The sequence below is a fragment of the Octopus bimaculoides genome, chromosome 2 (assembly GCF_046866305.1).
Source record: "Octopus bimaculoides isolate indiv1 chromosome 2, ASM4686630v1, whole genome shotgun sequence".
Taxonomy (NCBI): Eukaryota; Metazoa; Mollusca; class Cephalopoda; order Octopoda; family Octopodidae; genus Octopus; species Octopus bimaculoides.
Window position 1 is genome coordinate 99958006 of NC_142929.1, and position 18233 is coordinate 99976238.

At 35.1% G+C, this 18233-nt stretch overlaps 1 protein-coding gene across 2 annotated transcripts in view; it reads right to left on the reverse strand.

Annotated features, from left to right (window-relative positions):
* The window catches only part of LOC128247071 (uncharacterized), an 87015-nt gene that overhangs the window by 12417 nt on the left and 56365 nt on the right, over positions 1 to 18233 (reverse strand). Inside the window, exons 8-11 of one of the 2 annotated variants that reach the window (XM_089347234.1) lie at positions 17721 to 17811; positions 11266 to 11339; positions 4857 to 4914; positions 1727 to 2101 (exon numbers count right to left, since the gene is read on the reverse strand). In XM_089347234.1, coding sequence (XP_089203360.1) covers positions 2007 to 2101; positions 4857 to 4914; positions 11266 to 11339; positions 17721 to 17811 — 318 coding nt within the window. In that variant the 3' untranslated portion in view covers positions 1727 to 2006. Of the gene's footprint in view, positions 1 to 1726; positions 2102 to 4856; positions 4915 to 11265; positions 11340 to 17720; positions 17812 to 18233 lie in introns of those variants that run through there. The other variant, XM_089347235.1, reaches the window with a different exon arrangement.

Here is an 18233-nt window from a genome sequence, read left to right on the forward strand (position 1 = left end):
CATATTTACATATGTATGTATATATATATATATGTGTGTGTGTGTGTGTGTGTGTGTGTGTGTGTGTGTTTGCATATATATATATATATATATATATATATATATATATATATATATATGTATATGCATTCATATATGTATATACATATATATTTGCATAAATACATACACTCGCATATATATAGATGTTGTCGATCTAGTTTGGATTCTTTGCCATCAAATTTGAATTTTTTGCAATCAAATTTGAATTTTTCAAAGAGACTTTGTAAGACAAGCTAAAACACAGAAAACGGTCAACAGGCATGCGCTGAAGTCTTGCAAACGGTAGAAAGTGGGAGTATTCATCCTCGAAAGAATATTCGATGACCACAAATCGATTCGAAGCTAGTTTCTCGAAACTGGTGCTCAAGCTTTGAAAAAAAAAGAGTTAAACTACATCGGCCGTAAGGAAATACATGTCTATCTTATCTAACTCGTCCAGTAGAGCCCACTGTTACTCGAACTTCGATCTAACCCCGAGCTTGGGACAACAAACTCGAGTTGGATAAACTCGAATAGTAAGCTATATGCTCTTTAAAACCGTTTTATGAAGTCACTTTTTTTTTTTTCAATTGTTCAATTTGCATCTCCTGAAAGCGAACGGACTGGTTCTTTTAAGGTCGCTCCTGGGTAAAGTCTGAATAGAAAGCTCGAATAGTATAGTTCTCGAATGAAAACTCTGCAGCTATCAAGAACTTATGAGCATTACTTTTGCATCATACTATTACTAATAGCAATTCACCATACGTAGGCATAAAGGAAAAAATGAGCTCATACTAATCCTGATATAACGACCTGCCTGAATGCGTCCACGTGCATGCCTTGTACAATAGACAGTCTAGTTAAAAGACATACCACATGGGGAGGGAGGCTGTAGCATAAGCCCGCGCTTTAAAGCAATTTTATGCAATTTTGTGGGAGGGGGAGAGGTGATTAAAAGTTATGATTAAAAGTTATGATCAACAGTTGTTGATTTAAATCAGACCAGGTTTATTAGCTATCCTGAGATAAGGGTTTTTACATTTTCCCAACTGATAATTCTCGCAAAAAAAAGTTTCAGTTTGTAAAAATGTACAAATTATCTTGAATGAACTGTTCAAACATACGCAAAAAATAGAAAAAGAAACATTCGTTTATGATCTCCCCTTGTTCAGACTGATCGACGTAACGGAGCATCTTTTGGTAGAAGCTATCACAGTGTTCATGAATTATTTCATCGAACTTTTCAGATATCAATTGGTAAAGCTCCGGCTCGTTCTTTGCCTCGTCTTGGATAACCGAGCGTTTCCAAACGGAGAAAAAGAGTTAAAATAGATCAGCCTTACGGCTGATGTAGTTTAACTTTTTCTTTTTTTTTTTTTTTCAAGGCTTGATTGCCAATTTCGAGAAACTAACTTCGAATCGATTTGTGGTCATCGAATATTCTTTCAAGGATGAAGACTCCTACTTCCTGCCGGTTGCAACAGTTCAGCGCATGCCTGTTGACCGTTTTCTGCGTTTTAGCTTGTCTTACAAAGTCTCTTTGAAAAATTCAAATTTGATTGCAAAGAATCCAAACTAGATCGAAAACATATATATATATATATATATATATATATATATATATATATATATATATATATATACACCAATTACATCGAGGAAAAGCCAATTTAATGAACTAAAACAACACACAAAAACTGATAAATTCACATATTCACTTTTCATTTATTTCTTGAGCAGTCAAAATTTTCGACGCATTCCTGCGACCTGGTCACTGGTACAATTTCATCGTTACTGTTTGAAATTTAGTTGATTGCACATTCATATAGGCCTCAGACTTCTTATTTACTTCCTCTTCAGCTTATAGGTATGTGTGAATCTGCTTCGAAAATGTTTCATTGCTTTCTCTTTTCGCCATCAATCTTGGTTATCACTTGAAGTTTCCATTCTTTATCCGTTTAGCGGTTAGTATGTCTCATTCATTATTACCACCATCTTTGATCTGTTTTCCTTCGTTTCTTTCTCTCATCTCCTTCACTTGTCTTGATGTTTATCTTTGAACTTATGTAGATGTTTTCCGCTATATATAAATATAACGTATTTTAGTACATATTCTTGTGGTACAAGTCTACAGAAATTATATTCTTGCTATGCAGATGAAATTGTATTTTAAGCAGTGCAGTGTAAATATTAAAAGAAAATTCAAGACAATGAACGATAATTGGTTGCAGATCAAATATTATATTGGATCTACCTACCAGGTTCTTATTTGGAGAACCTCTCTTCTAAATAAGTCACCTCCCCACGGCTAAAATATGTAAGTCTACCCATCACACACAGCGGTCTTACGACACTTGTCTCTATGTCTGTACATATGTATATATATACATATATATATATATATATATATATATATATATATATATATATGTGTGTGTGTGTGTGTGTGTGTGTGTGTGTGTGTATGTATGTATATATTCATGTATATATATATGTATATATATACATATACACACACATCCAAACACATACACACATACACTCATATATGTATGTATATATGAAAGTAAACAAACAAAGTTTGTTTTTAGAAGCGTTGAGATGTATTTTAAGATACAGAAATAAATTTATTTCTCAAACGCGTGATAATGCTATAAATAGCGTGATCAGGATAAATTATCCATACATTGTAGAAAAATACGTTACTGGTCAGCCATGAGACTCGAACTCACATCTCTGTGATGTATATATATATATATATATATATATATATATATATCAGGCTGAATAAAAAAGTAAGCAACGTTTTGAAACATGAAATTTAGCACAATATATTTCAGGGATGCAGAAATCAAAGTAAGTACCATTACAATCAACACATTTTTGCCAATCTGTTACAAGTCTGTTTATTCCGGTCACTTAAAAATCTGATGTTTTGGAGCTGATGAACTCTTTGAACACACTTTCAGCATCGGTTTGATTTTTGAACTCCTTCTCTCACAGGAAACCATCAAGGTTTTTTTTTTTTTTTGAAAAAGTGGTAGTCGGTAGGAGAAAGGTCTGTGGAATAAGCTGGTGGGCGGGGAGGGAACTTGAAGCCAAATTCCCTCAACTTCTGGAGCATCATTAGTGAAATGTATGGTCGAGCATTGTCATGAGGAATGGTTGACACTCTTCTGTTGACCAGTCTGGGACAGGAGTAGCAGTTTTTTTGTTCATTTTGGCAATTTCATGACAATATGTTTCTGCAGTGATGGTTTTTCCAGGTTTTAAGAAGTTATAGTGAATGAGTCCAGCAGTACACCACCAAGTCAGATGATCTTCTCAGAAAAGTTGTTCCTTAATTTTAAGGGATCCTTTTTATTCATCAAATACGTGCGTGCGTGTGTTTATGTGTGTATGTATTTACTTATGTATTGCACGTACAGTAGCTTGGTGTAATCAATTTGTTGTCTTCTATTATAAAAAGGCAAGTGCTCTATGGCCGGGATTTAATAACTTCTATCGGAGCCGCTTGACATCAAGTACTCAGTCTATCAGGTGTGTCCACCTTTTCAAAACTTCTTTACAAATTTTGGCTCTTTAATCTTTATTGAATATCGAATGTACTGAGGAGATTACCTCTTAAAATGAGACACAATTTCCAACCAATAAAATAACACAGTGCATACTCTTACGAAATCGATTTAACACCAACGGCTCACTCAACTCACATTGTAAACAGTTATTACTGGATAATATCGCATGACTCACATACCATATACTCTATACCCCCACCCCTGCTATTAAGACATGAATCACGTACAAAATACGAATACCCCTTCAAACAAAATAGTACAGCTCACAGCCAACAAAGGAGCTTCTATGCGCTCGCTCAACATTCTAGAGATAGTAGCCAAATTTCCTCATCATTTCCTCAAATCACACCCTAATATGTTACAGAAAAACATTGCAAAACGTAGTCCTAGATGGAATGGTCATGACCAGAATTCCTTTAGTCATGGGTCTGCTTAATAAGGAATCACCTGAGACTATACAGCAAAAGACAACCCACGCTATACGAACTATACACAACAAATAAAACACTAAAATAACCAGATACAAAAACAAAAAAAGTGGCACTCCGTCGATTACGACAACGAGGGTTCCAGTTGATCCGATCAACGGAACAGACTGTTCGTGAAATTAACGTTCAAGTGGCTGAGCATTCCACAGACACGCGTACCCTTAACATAGTTCTCAGGGAGATTCAGTATGACACAGACTGAGACGAGGATAGCCCTGTGATGTACAGGTATGTACAGATGCTACGCATTTTTGCCATCTGAGTGGGCTGGAGCAACATGAAATATAGTGTCTTGTTCAAGGAAACAACGCGCCGCCGGGAATCGAACTCATAACCTGATGACTGTCAACCGAATACCCTAACCACTAAGCCACGCACCTTCTACAAATAAAACAAAGCCCACGACAATGCAAAATTTATATGAACCTGAATTCCCGAAAGACAATGCTGCACACGTCTCAGGAAGAGGAGGAGCATCTTGCGATGCAGTAGATACTCGCCTCAAATATAATGAGATATGATGAATATCATATTATCTTCTATTGTCACAAGGCCTGAAATTTGAGGAGTGGGGTCAGTTCGATTATATCGACTCCAGTAATCGATAGGTACTTTATTTTATGGATCACCAGAAGGACGAAAGGCAAAGTTGACCTAGGTTGGATTTGAACTAGAAGCGTAAGCTATTACCGTATGACATTTTATCAGGCGCTCTAGCGATCCTACCAAGGGTAATAATGGTTTTGGAAATGAAATAAAGAATACTTACGGTCTGCACTAATAGACTGAATGAGACTTGTTTTGCTCACTTCTGACGGTTCCCAATTCTGGAAATATATATATATTTATATATAAATGGAGACGTTCAGTATTATATGTCTAGGTTTATAATATAATCATGTGTCTGTGGGCATGCTAATATATGCAAGCGCGCATGCATATGGTGTGTGTGTATGTGCGTGCGTATTTGTGGGGGGGGGGGGGGGAGTGGGTGTTTGTGTGTGAGAGTGTGTCTGTGTGTGTCTGTGTGTGTATCTGTGTGTTTATATACACATTGGTAAAGAACAGAAAAGAAGAAAGAACACTCAACCTATATGGACATAGAGATGAATATATTTCGTATCTATTTTGGTTATCATTCATTAACTAATTATTTAAAATATTTGAAATATTTTAATTTTTGACAGCAAAAGCGTACCAACTCTGAAAGGGTGTTTAAGATGGTGTCTTTTTAAAATAATTCATTCATTTTGACTGAACGGCAAAGATCCTGTTTCTTAGCTTGGCATGTTTTAATATATTTCAAGCCTTTTTTATAGTTTACTAGCAGAAATACCCGGCGTTGCCCGGGTTAAAGAGAATAATGAAATCTAAAAACGCCGTCTAGACTACGCATCATCTTTATATATAGAGATGTATATACACACACGCACCCAAACACACGTATATATATGTATATCAATATAAATATATGAAAGTCAATGAAGTTTCGTAAAAGAAGGTGATCATGTACATACTTTCTTGCTGTTGTGATTATAACACCTCATTGTAAACTATGTTCCTTGTTTTCCCTTGTGGAGCATATACAAATAGGTTTTTTGTTGCTGCCCACTCTTGAGCAGCCAACATACAGTTGTCCATGTGAGAAGCAGGGCTCTTCCAAGAGAAGACCAGCTACATACAGTGTTTGACCCTGATATTTGTTTATGGACATGGCAAAAGTCACACGAAGGGGGAATTGTAGTCTTCTGAATGTAAAAGGAATGTCTGCTCCTGATGGAGTAAGAGGAATTCTTGGAATAAAGACGTCATCCCCTTTTGCACATCCAGAAAGAATGGTAGCCTCGATAACGTGTGACATCATTTTCTAAATAATGCTCATCTGTTATGTTCGGGTTAAAATTTCATCAACATCAAAAATATATGAATTTTCATGGAAGTTATGGCCGTTATGCAAAGAATATAATTTCCAAATTTCATAAAGATCCATTCAGTACTTTTGACGTAGTTTTGGATAAGAAAACAAATGACTAATGTGTGTGTTTGTGTGCATGTGTATGTGTGTGTGATGGGTGTATATATGTATAGATATCTGTATGCATGTATATATGTATATATGTGTACATATTACATGTACATCTATATATATATACATCTACACATATGTATACATATACATGTATGTATAGATCTATATATATATACATATACGTGTACATCTATATGTATACATATACATCTCTCTCTCTCTCTCTCTCTCTCTCTCTTTCTCTCTCTCTTTCTCTCTTTCTCTCTCTCTCTCTCTCTGAAAGTATCTGTCATTACAGTATCGAAATGGTGTACATATACATGTATATGTATACATATACATCTCTCTCTCTCTCTCTCTCTTTCTGTCTCTCTCTTTCTCTCTTTCTCTCTCTGTGAAAGTATCTGTCACTACAGTATCGAAATGTGATTGTTTCGGTTAGTGGAATAGTTTCATTTTTAAAGTGAAATTATTTGACATGAGTGTTTTTGTTTCACTTTTGACACGTAATACTTAAATAGTGGAGGAGATATTATGTTGCCGTGTGCTCGAACTCTGCAAGAAGTTAATAATTTTTTTTTGACTAAAACACAACTGGAACCCTAAGTAAGGCATGTGTAAAATTTGAATGAAATTGGTTGCGTAGTTCTCGAGTTTTAGGGATTCACACAGACAGACAGACAGACAGACAGACAGACAGACAGACAGACAGACAGACAGACAGACACACATTCTCATTTTTATATATATAGATAACGTTGTTATTTTACAAAGTCCATATGTATTTTGATAGATTTTTCTCTGAACATTTTTTAGATTTCATAAAGAATGTTGATACTGATTAAATCATTTCTTAAGTTTATTTTCACTGAACCAAGTATAGTTTTTGTAAACGAATTATCAGCTATGAATGTACTTCAGCAATAAACTGATAATTTCAAAATACATGAGTTAAATAATGAACAATTTACAGTGCTTAAATACAGCCACACGAGTAGTAAGTATTAGATGAAGACGGTTGCTTAAGCTCTCTACTTCTGATGTTTTCTATTGCAAAATATATGTACACATTTGAGGCTAAATCTAACATTATTTCTGTTAAAAAATTTATAATAATCTCTGATTCCATACTAAATGTATATCTAGTAAGTAAAATGTATTCAAAATGCTATTTATGTCTTTATTGCCCACAGGGGACTAAACACAGAGGGGACAAACAAGGACAAAGAAATTAAGTCGATTACATCGACCCCAGTGCATAACTGGTACTTATTTAATCGACCCCGAAAGGATGAAAGGCAAAGTCGACCTCGGCAGAATTTGAAACAAATGATTTTTATTGTTATAGTGTACTACAGAACATGTCTACAAATTTTTAGTCAATGCTGTATGTTATGACGTTTGTAAATATTATGTCTATATCCGCAATATGACCGTGGACAGAAAATCCTTTCCACTGGAAGCACAAGGCCTCAAATTTGGAGGAAGGGATTAAGTCGATTACATCGACCCCAGTGCGTAACTAAGACTATTTGCTCGACCCCGAAAAGATGAAAGGCAAAGTCGACCTCGGCGGAATTTGAACTCAGAACGTAGCGGCAGACGAAATACCGCTAAGCATTTCTCCCGGCGTCCTAACGATTCTACCAGCTCACCGCTCTTGTGGACAGAAAATGACAGAACAGTTGTTTAGCGACTCAACAGCAGCAGAGCACCTTCCTCAACTACCCGCGAATACATTGCTAATAAAACCACTGATATTAGTGGCTTAGGTAAACTGGATAAATAAATTTGCATATTTAACGCTTTCATGACTGCTAGCTGAAATATTAAATTAAATTAACTTTAAGTATTAAATTCAAATATCAAATTGATTTTACGTTTTCTGTTCTGACGTGACTAAAAACTGATTATATCTATAAAACTTTTTTTCCTTTAAACCCGCTTATTTTTAACGCTTCATTGTAATAAGTTCTGAACGAGGCATTGAACCAAATGGTTTTTGTGTTTCTTTTTCAGTTTTAATGATTTTTACGTCTTCTATTTCATTTGAATTGAAATATTACATTTCTAAATCTCTCAGACAGATTTATACAGTAGCAGCACGATAAAGTGATGGTATGTTGCCAACTTAATGTGGTAGTCTCATGAAAGGGAAGAATGCTACTGCTATTTAGTCCTAGGAAACCGTGTTTCCAGTTAGCCGTGACACATTTTCTGAGTCCTAATGTTTTCACAGGGGAGATAAGCATCTCCACCCAGGTGCTTATCTCCCCTTTGAAAACATAAGGACACAAAAATGTATCGTGGCCAACTGTAAACGGTGTTTCTTAGGGCTAAATAGCAGTAGCATTCTTCCCTTTCATGGGACTACCACATTAAGTTGGCAACATACCATCACTTTATTTCATTTAACGCTTCGTTGTAACAAGGGCCTACTTTGCTGATAAACCTATCTGATGTTGTATTGAATAACCATATACTAGCATTTTTCATTGCCTTATCAAATATAGATGCGAGTGATTTCATGCTGAATTTTCGTATTGCAACTTTCCATTTGTTTTCTTAAAAGGCATTTATTTGTTGCCTGAAAACCTTATAAAGCAACGTTCTAACTAATTCAGAAAGTATTATTGTTAACGTGTTCAGTTAACGGTTTGCATCATTTATCCTGTATATAAATACAAAATTGTTTCATTTGTTATATTGATTACTTGAAGATTGGCAAAAATTATGTCATTTCGGCTTAAAAGTAAAACTTACATACACACAGAGGAGAGAAAGAGAGGAGAGAGAGAGGCGTGTATGTATGTGCGTGTGTATGTGTGTGTGTCCGTGTGCATGTGTATAACAATATTTATTCAAAGCTGACTGTAAATAATTATTCCACGCTACTTGACAGTATTTAGTTTTTATTGCAATTCCCTTAAGCGTGAAACGGTAACCAACATACAATCTCTCTCTCTCTTTCTCTCTCTCTCTCTTTCTCTCTCTCTCTCTCTCTCTCTCCATTTATATATATATATATATATATATATATATATATTTATGTGTTTCAGCCAAGTGGCTGCGGTCATGCTGGTATATATATACACACAAAATTTTATATATATATATATATATATATATATATATATATATATACACAGAAAATTATACAGCGTGTACAACCTATTTAATATGTTCGTGTACACTCGTACACACACATACACACACACATACACACGCACACGCACCAACACACACAAACACTTATATATATATATATATATACATACATACATACATACATATAAATATATATATATATATATATATATATATATATATATATATATATATATATAGAGAGAGAGAGAGAGAGAGAGAGAGAGAGAGAGAGAGAGAGTTGATTGCCGTTTCACGCTGAAGTGAATTGCAATATAAACTAAATACCGCCAAGTAGAGTGAAATGATTATTTAGAATCAACTTTGAATCCTTCTCTCTCTTTCTCTCTTTCTCTCTCTCTCTCTCTCTGTTTCTCTTTATTTTTTGCTTGTCTTCATCAGATAATCTGATGAAGACGAGGGAATAGAAACTTTGAAGTCACAGTCACCTCCTTATGGTATGTATGTATGTAGGTAGGTAGGTAGGTAGACAGGTAGCTAGCTAGGCAGGTAGGTAGATAGATAAATCGACAGATGGATAGATAGTTTATCAATTATGTACTTCAAGGTTGTAAGATGTGACTTTCGTTAGGACAGTCATTTTATAAGTATCTATGTAAGTATATGCTTGTTAACGAAATTTGCCTGTCAGAAACATAAATGCTTATAAGATGTCAAGGCGAAAGCCACTGCTTGAAAATTACATGAAGCTATAATACATTTTTGCAATCATATAAATTATCTATATATTCCATATATGGAATGGTCTCTCATTTTAAATTTGTAAATTATTTCTTTACTCTCACATGCACGCTGGCACAAGTACAAGCGCACTTCGTAGCACTCCGTCGGTTACGACAACGAGGGTTCCAGTTGATCCGATCAATGGAACAGCCAGCTCGTGAAATGAACGTGTTAGGGGTTCAGCACTCCACATACACGTGTACTCTTAACGTAATTCTCGGAGAGATTCAGCGTGGCACAGTGTGTGGAGCTTTAGGTGTTTTCGTTCAATAAACACTCACAAAGCCCAGTCTGGGAATCGAAACCGCGATCCCACGACCGCGAGTCCGCTGCTCTAACATCTGGACCATCGCACCTGCACACACGCGCACATACACATCGTAATGAAAGAATTGTTAAATATATTCAAATATATTTTACATAAAGCAGATATCTGATATAGGACCCAATATGTTGTGGGGGGAGGGGGAGTGGATAGATATGTTTAGTATATTAGAAGCTGACAGTCAACGTTGAGTATCGGTCTGAGCTGAGTTGTTCACTATTAGTCAGTCGTGAACAGTCGTGAACAGTCATAAACAGTGAATCCAAGGATGAAATTCAGAACTGATCGCCAACTTTTTATATAATAAATGTGTGTATGTGTGAATATGTGCGTGTGTATGCGTATATATGTATGTGTGTTCTCGCAATCATTCTCACGCGTGTTTGTACATGTACGAGATACAGCGGGCTGTTTGTATACATATGTCTATATACTTGTGCTTCTTTCTGAACATATCTGTATGCTGTGAATATGTGTGTGCATGTGTGTGTGTGTATTTGGATGTGTGAGCGCGGGCGTGTTTCAAAATATGGAGGACTTTCAAGAAACGTATAATAAGACTTTGAATAATTATTTGTTGATATCAGTCCTAGCTTGGTGTTATGATGATAGAAATTTGCTGAATAAGGCCGTGTTGAGAGATCTATCAATACAAGTTCAAAACTCCAAACGAATAAAACACTCACTTATTAACACACTGCACCAGCTGCTTGCACGTATAAAGCTGCACTTATTCATAATTTATTTACAGCTGAATGAATTAAACCAAAGCGAGTAACATATCTTTGTCTTAGGTAATAGCCGCATTGGAACAAACAGATGTTTGACCGGTCATCGAAAAGCCGATCAATTCGTTTAGTTGCGACTCTACTGAATTAACTTGATCAAAGCTAACAAAATTGAATGGTGAAGTTATTATAAAGACATATTTACCTTTGACTTTGCATCGGAAGAAATAGTTTTTTCAATCACTGTCTTCTGAATAGAGCTATGTTTTGACATGGTATCTGATATTTTTAAAATAATAGAGAAAAAATAAATATCTTAATTGTGAAGAAGTGAAGTTGAGTAAAAATCATATTTATGCATAACTGCTTCACGTACGCCAATCCCCAACAATCTTACACATGAGCTTCTAGAAATAGCAGCCGCTGAAAAGCCTCGAGTCAAAACAAAATCACATTTATACACCTAAAGTACCCATGACCAGAAGGAATCACTGCACTCACCAATATATAAAACTACACTTACTACCTTCTCTGTGAGCATCATCAGAATCTACAGGTGTACAGAAAGTGTGGTTTTCAGTAGGGCATAGATGCCATATATGGTAATATAAATATATATGTATATATATATATATATATATATATATATATATATATATATATATATATATATATATATATATATATATATATATATATATATATATATGTATGTATGTATATATATATATATATATGTATGTATGTATATATATATATATATATATATATATATATATATATATATATATATATATATATATATATATATATATATATATATATATTTAAAAATTAGCATGTGAAACTTTTAATCCCGACCCATTTTTCTCTCTCTATTTCTCTGTCTCTCTCTCTCTCTCTCTCTCTCTCTCTCTCTCTCTCTCTCTCTCTCTCTCTCTCTCTCTCTCTTTCTCTTTATTTCTCTCTCCATTTATTTTTCCTCTCATCCCTTTCTGTCGAAGAGCATAGGCTCGAAACGTCAAAACTTTTCCATTTTCCCGAGAGTCAAACCAATACAACTACTTGTTGTTCCCTCCTTCCTTCGCTTGTCTGCCTCTCTGTGCCTTTTGTTTTCTGTGTATTTGAACCATAAATAAATAAATAAATAAATATATATATATATATATATATATATATATATATATATATAGCGATATATAGCAAGAAATTGAGGTTATGAGAGATAATGGTGTCAAGAAGACCCAAAGGTATCAGGTAATGCTGAGTAAGTGCTATGGACAGACTATAGTTAAGCTCCAGGTTCGGTGATTATGCGAATGATGAGTCCAACGTATGTCACATATCAGCATGTGTATATATACAAAAATTGACAGAATGAGATAAAAAATCCAAGGCTGTGAAAGATTTCAGAACATTTATAAATAGGTCATACACCTGTTTCCGGGATATTTTATATATCTCTTCATCGGAGACGGTGTGAGAAAATGGTTAAGCAATAGTTATTCTAGATAAGATATGAAAAAGAGAGTGAGGTGGAGGAATGAAAATAGACGTGAGATATGCAGGGACATTGTATCTTCAATTCCACTATTTACACAGAATAGTATATATATATATAAGATTCCTGTACATTGTGATTAAGTTGCAATAGTATTTAAGATTGGTCATTCCAAGCACAGAGTTTGTAAACGGTGTTATTGAATCGAGGTCCTTTTTTTTTTTGAAGTGACTAAAAAGTTGGGAATGTATTTGTAAGGTCACATCAAAAAACAGGAAGAGAGGAAAAAAGAAAGGAAGAAAGAAAAAAGAAAAGCGGGGAGAGAGATAATAGAGAAATGAAGAGAGGGAAAGTGTACTGGTTAGTGGTCAGTCAGGTTAAATTGATATGAGGAATGGGGAGGTGAGGGTGATAGAGAGAGAAAGATATGAGGTAATAAAAAGATGAGAGGATAAATTGTAAAGGAGTGTCAGGTATGTAGTGATAGAGCCTAAGTGAGGAGCAGAGAGAGGAGGTAGGGGTAGTAAAATGGTGGAATGAAGAATTTGGGAATATAGGTTAGGTTACTTAGAGGACAGGTCAATGCTTAGTAGTAGAAGAATATATATATATATATATATATATATATATATATATATATATATATATATATATATATATATATATATATATATATAAACAAATAGTAAATGAGTATATGCATATATACGTACAGGTATGTGCATACCGACATCCACCTGTATGTATAGGTGCATGTCTGGGTACAGGACATTGCAAACAAAACAGAGACAAGAAAACACACAAGCCACATAGAGAACATTCTACTTCATCAGCTACCTCCGTTTTAACACCGGCGTTTCGAAGAGCTGGGCAGGACGCATCGTTAAAACGGCTCTTCCCATGGACCGCAAATTAAATTTGTATACACAAATTAAATCTTGCCATGGAGGAATGTAGTGGCGGACAAAAAACAAGACAGGAAAACAAACAGAAAAGGCTTTACGGCCAGACGAGAAAAATTATGTGTGTATGAACGCTGTGAGGCACGAACTTGAAAGTAGGGACGAAGTGGTTTGCGTGTTTGCTCGGCGATAGCCAAGGAAGAAAAGGATTATTGACCGGAAGCATGTGACCATGCCGGTGTAAGGGAAAGAGAGAGAGAGTGGTAGAGGGAGAAACAATGGGAGGAAGTAGAAGAATAGGTGAGCAACGAGAGGAAAAGAGAAAGAGAGGAAGTACGAGGGGGAAAAAAAGATACGTAGTAGTAACAGAGGAAGAACGAGAGGGGTAAAGCGAGATACGTAGTAGTAAAGAGGAAGAACGAGGGGAAGAGAGAGAGTGGTAGAGGGAGAAACAAAGGGAGGAAGTAGAAGAATAGGTGAGCAACGAAAGGAAAAGAGAAAGAGAGGAAGTACGAGGGGGAAAAAAGAGATACGTAGTAGTAACAGAGGAAGAACGAGAGGGGTAAAGCGAAATACGTAGTAGTAAAGAGGAAGAACGAGAGGGGGAAAAATGATAGAGGAAGAGAAAGAGAAAGAGATAGAGTAGCGTCGGAAAATATAAAGTTACGTAAACTACTTACAATTGGAGACGCTGCGTTCAGTCATGTAAAAACAAATAGTAAATGAGTATATGCATATATACGTACAGGTATGTGCATACCGACATCCACCTGTATGTATAGGTGCATATCTGGGTACAGGACATTGCAAACAAAACAGAGACGAGAAAACACACAAGCCACATAGAGAACATTCTACTTCATCAGCTACCCCCGTTTTAACACCGGCGTTTCGAAGAGCTGGGCAGGACGCATCGTTAAAACGGCTCTTCCCATGCACCGCAAATTAAATTTGTATACACAAATTAAATCTTGCCATGGAGGAATGTAGTGGCGGACAAAAAACAAGACAGGAAAACAAACAGAAAAGGCTTTACGGCCAGACGAGAAAAATTATGTGTGTATGAATGCTGTGAGGCACGAACTTGAAAGTAGGGACGAAGTGGTATATATATATATATATATATATATATATATATATATATATGTATGTATGTATGAATATGTATACACTCATTAATAGAACCCTGGAAAGTCTTACATCTAGGCAACCTAGACCCTATGCACATACATTTAACACTAGGTCAAAAATTAACACAACTAAAACAGCTAACAATAGGGATGAAGGGATATATAAAATATCCCGGAAACAGCTGTAAGACTTATTTATAAATATTCTGAACGCTTTCACAGCCTTGGATTTTTATCTCATTCTGTTTATATATATATATATATATATATATATATATATATATATATATATATATATATATATATATATATATATATATATATATTAGACAAAATGAGATAACGAAGTCAAGGCTGTGTGGAGTTTTCAGGACATTTATAAGGGAAAAGACATAGATATAGTCTTACAGCTGTTTCTGGGATATTATGGATATCTCTTCATCAGAGACGATGTAAGATGGTTAAACAGAGGTAAATATTTGAGTTCGAAATAAGGAATTATTATGGAAAAGAAGGAGATAAGAAATATAGAGGGAAATAAGAGAATGAAAGTAGAAAGAAAAATATAAAATATATAAAGCTATCGTAGTTGCAGTTCCATTATTCGAGAAAAGTGCTGTATAGAAGCAGTAAAAACAAGTTTCTTGTACATGGTGTTTAAGTGCCAATAGTAGTTCATGGTTAGTCATTTCAAAGTATGGAGCCGTGGATTCTGTATTGCTTGTTCGAAAGGGTCTTGTGGTGTGAAGGAAAATTTAAGAATGTATTGGTAGTATTTATGGATAGCTGGGAGGGGCGGAGATGTGTATGTTTAGAATGAGGAGATAAGTCAAAATGAAAACAGGAAGAGAAAATGAGAGGAAGAGAGAAAAAAATGAAAAGAGTGAAAAGAAAAAGCGAAGGGTGAAAAGTGAGAAAAGGAGTGTTAGTTGGTGGTCAAGATAATGTGACGGGAAGGTAGGGAGAGAAGTGGGGAGGGATAGGAAGAGATGAGAAGATAAGGAGTGAGATGTGTGAGTAGGAGAGATATGATAGAGCTGCATTAAGGGAAGGGTAGAGAAAAGGTATGGATGGGGTGTTACCAAAGTGAGTAGTAATTTTAGCGGTAAATTTTAAAGTGGAGGGAAGAATACGAGAATGTCAAATTTCTATAAATAGACGTATGTGGTTGTATAGGTTAGTGTGAAAGGTAGGAATCAGAGAGAAAGTTAGGAAGGGAAAGAAGGCATAATTGCATACGTACACGGTCTGTCCATAGCACTTACTTAGCGCTATCTGCCACTCTTTGGGTCATCTACATACCAATACCTCTCATATATATATATATGGAACAGTTGATCTGTATGTAGCATCGAGTCATTCACTTAGCAACCTACGTGGTACGGATTTGCTTCATCAGAGCTGACCCTAGCGATAAACAACAACAAAAAACCATTCCATATACCACCACTCCATTCTGCTACATATCAACCACCCTAGCATTATATAACCACGCCAATCCGTCACACCATTCAAGTACACCACTCCATCAAATCTCTCCACTAAACTACACCACTCTATTAATCCACTCATTATTCCTCGACACTGTTCCTCTCTGTATTACCCCTCTATACTTTTCTGTCATACTCCTCTACATTATTCCACTCCTATGTTCTACCGTACATTTCTACTACTATTCTACAGACTATTCCTTCGCGACATTCCACCTCGGCATGCCGACACAACACGCTAGCATTTCACCAAATCTTTACACCAGACCACATAACCACGCAACCAATCAGAGTTATATTAAGCAGTGAACACACCAAAACACATCAGCCATAGTGTTTTACTGTCTTGAGAATATTATTGCGCTAAATACACCCTTCTTTTACTGAACACATTGTGATTGTATTAAACGCACCAACGTTTTACTCAATTTTAAATACATACTGCTTTGAACCAATAAACTGACAAAATGAAACCAATATAGTGCAGTATCCAAAACAGCAACCATTCTTGTTCCCATTAACATAAATTGTAAACAGATGTTTTCAGTTTATGTTAATAACCTTGAACTGGTAGAATGAGAACATCCAAAATATTTGCTACACACTTTAGTGCTACCGTCTCGTGGACAAAAGGAAGTACCAGATACATTAAACATGGTTGTATTCTATTTGTGTAGACTAAAAATTCTTCCTGGTTTTGAGAAAGACTTCTGCTTATCTGTCAGTTTTCATTTACATTAAAACCTTTTGACATTATCCAAAGAAAAAGAGTCTGAATGAATAGAACGAGGCTTTTATCTACGTGCTTTATCATCTGTAAATAAAGGTTAATCCACACTATCGTGTGAGTTCTAAAGAAATTGGTTCCTATTATGCTGAGAAAGTGAACCATTTCACTTTCACTGATAAAAATTTATCAGTAAATTTTCCTGGTAATATTATTCTTCTTTTTGAAGGATTTGATAAAAATCAGATAAACTAAAATAAAACATAGTACGAAAATATTTATTTTCCATGATTGGAAATCACAGTTATTACGTAAATGATAGATCACAAAGAACTGCAAATGTTCCAGCTGTCAGTGGAGAACATCCCCAGTAGACAAACTCTAATCAGTGGATGCTACCAACATTGAAGACTGGTTATAAAATAAGTTGAGAGATTAGGATTTTGTGCATACATAATTACAGAAAGCTATTGAGCAATAGTGTGAGGAAGTATTAAAAACAATTTTAGCCTAACAACAATGTATAGAAACTCATACATAAGTCAGGAAATAAAATACAAGGTTATACAATAAATGTATTTCTATGTTGTGTGTTTATTCAATGTAACTGTAAGAATACACAAACATCTACACGCGGACTTATAATACATTATGTATATTATTATAAATGTAATGTATTATATAACATATGGATATAAACCATTGTATGTATATGTAGATATGTACAATGTGTGTTTGTGTGTGCGTGTGTGCATACGTGTATATGTGTGTGTGAAGATAGATAGATAGATAGATAGAAAGATAGATCATACAGTGGTTTATTGGACTCTCTTGTCAAGATTGAATTTCCTACGCTTACAAAATTTTATTAACTTTAATATTAAAGAAGAAACAGATAAACTCCGGTTACCACGTTGCAAAATAGGCGAACTATTTTGGTTTAAACGCTTCGTCTTCGATTTCTTTCTTTTGTTCATGTCTATTACTGTAGGTTCAGCATCCTATTAAAAATATATATGGTCACAAGACAAGTTAAATATTAAACATACAACCAAAATTAATGAGCATCAAACAGTATGTTATTATTATCAGTTTATAATAATTGCCGTTGTTGTTGCTGCAGTCGCTGTTCTTTAATGTTCTGTTATATGAAGAAAAATTACTATTTTCAAAGTTTTCTGCGAAGGAAAGGACTTATGCTCAGAAATAAAGCCTTATCTGGATGCTTTCAACTGAGTAGATCTGCTATAAGCAACCAAATGCCATGTGGAGGTATTAAGCCAAAAGAAAGATTAAATCTACTTCCCAAGAAGAGGGTTGACACGGTTTCTGTTCAGTAAATTTAACTCAAAGGGCTTTGATTTACCTGAAACTGTGACAAAAGATACCTGCTTAAATTGCCGTGCAGTGTGGTTGAACTCGT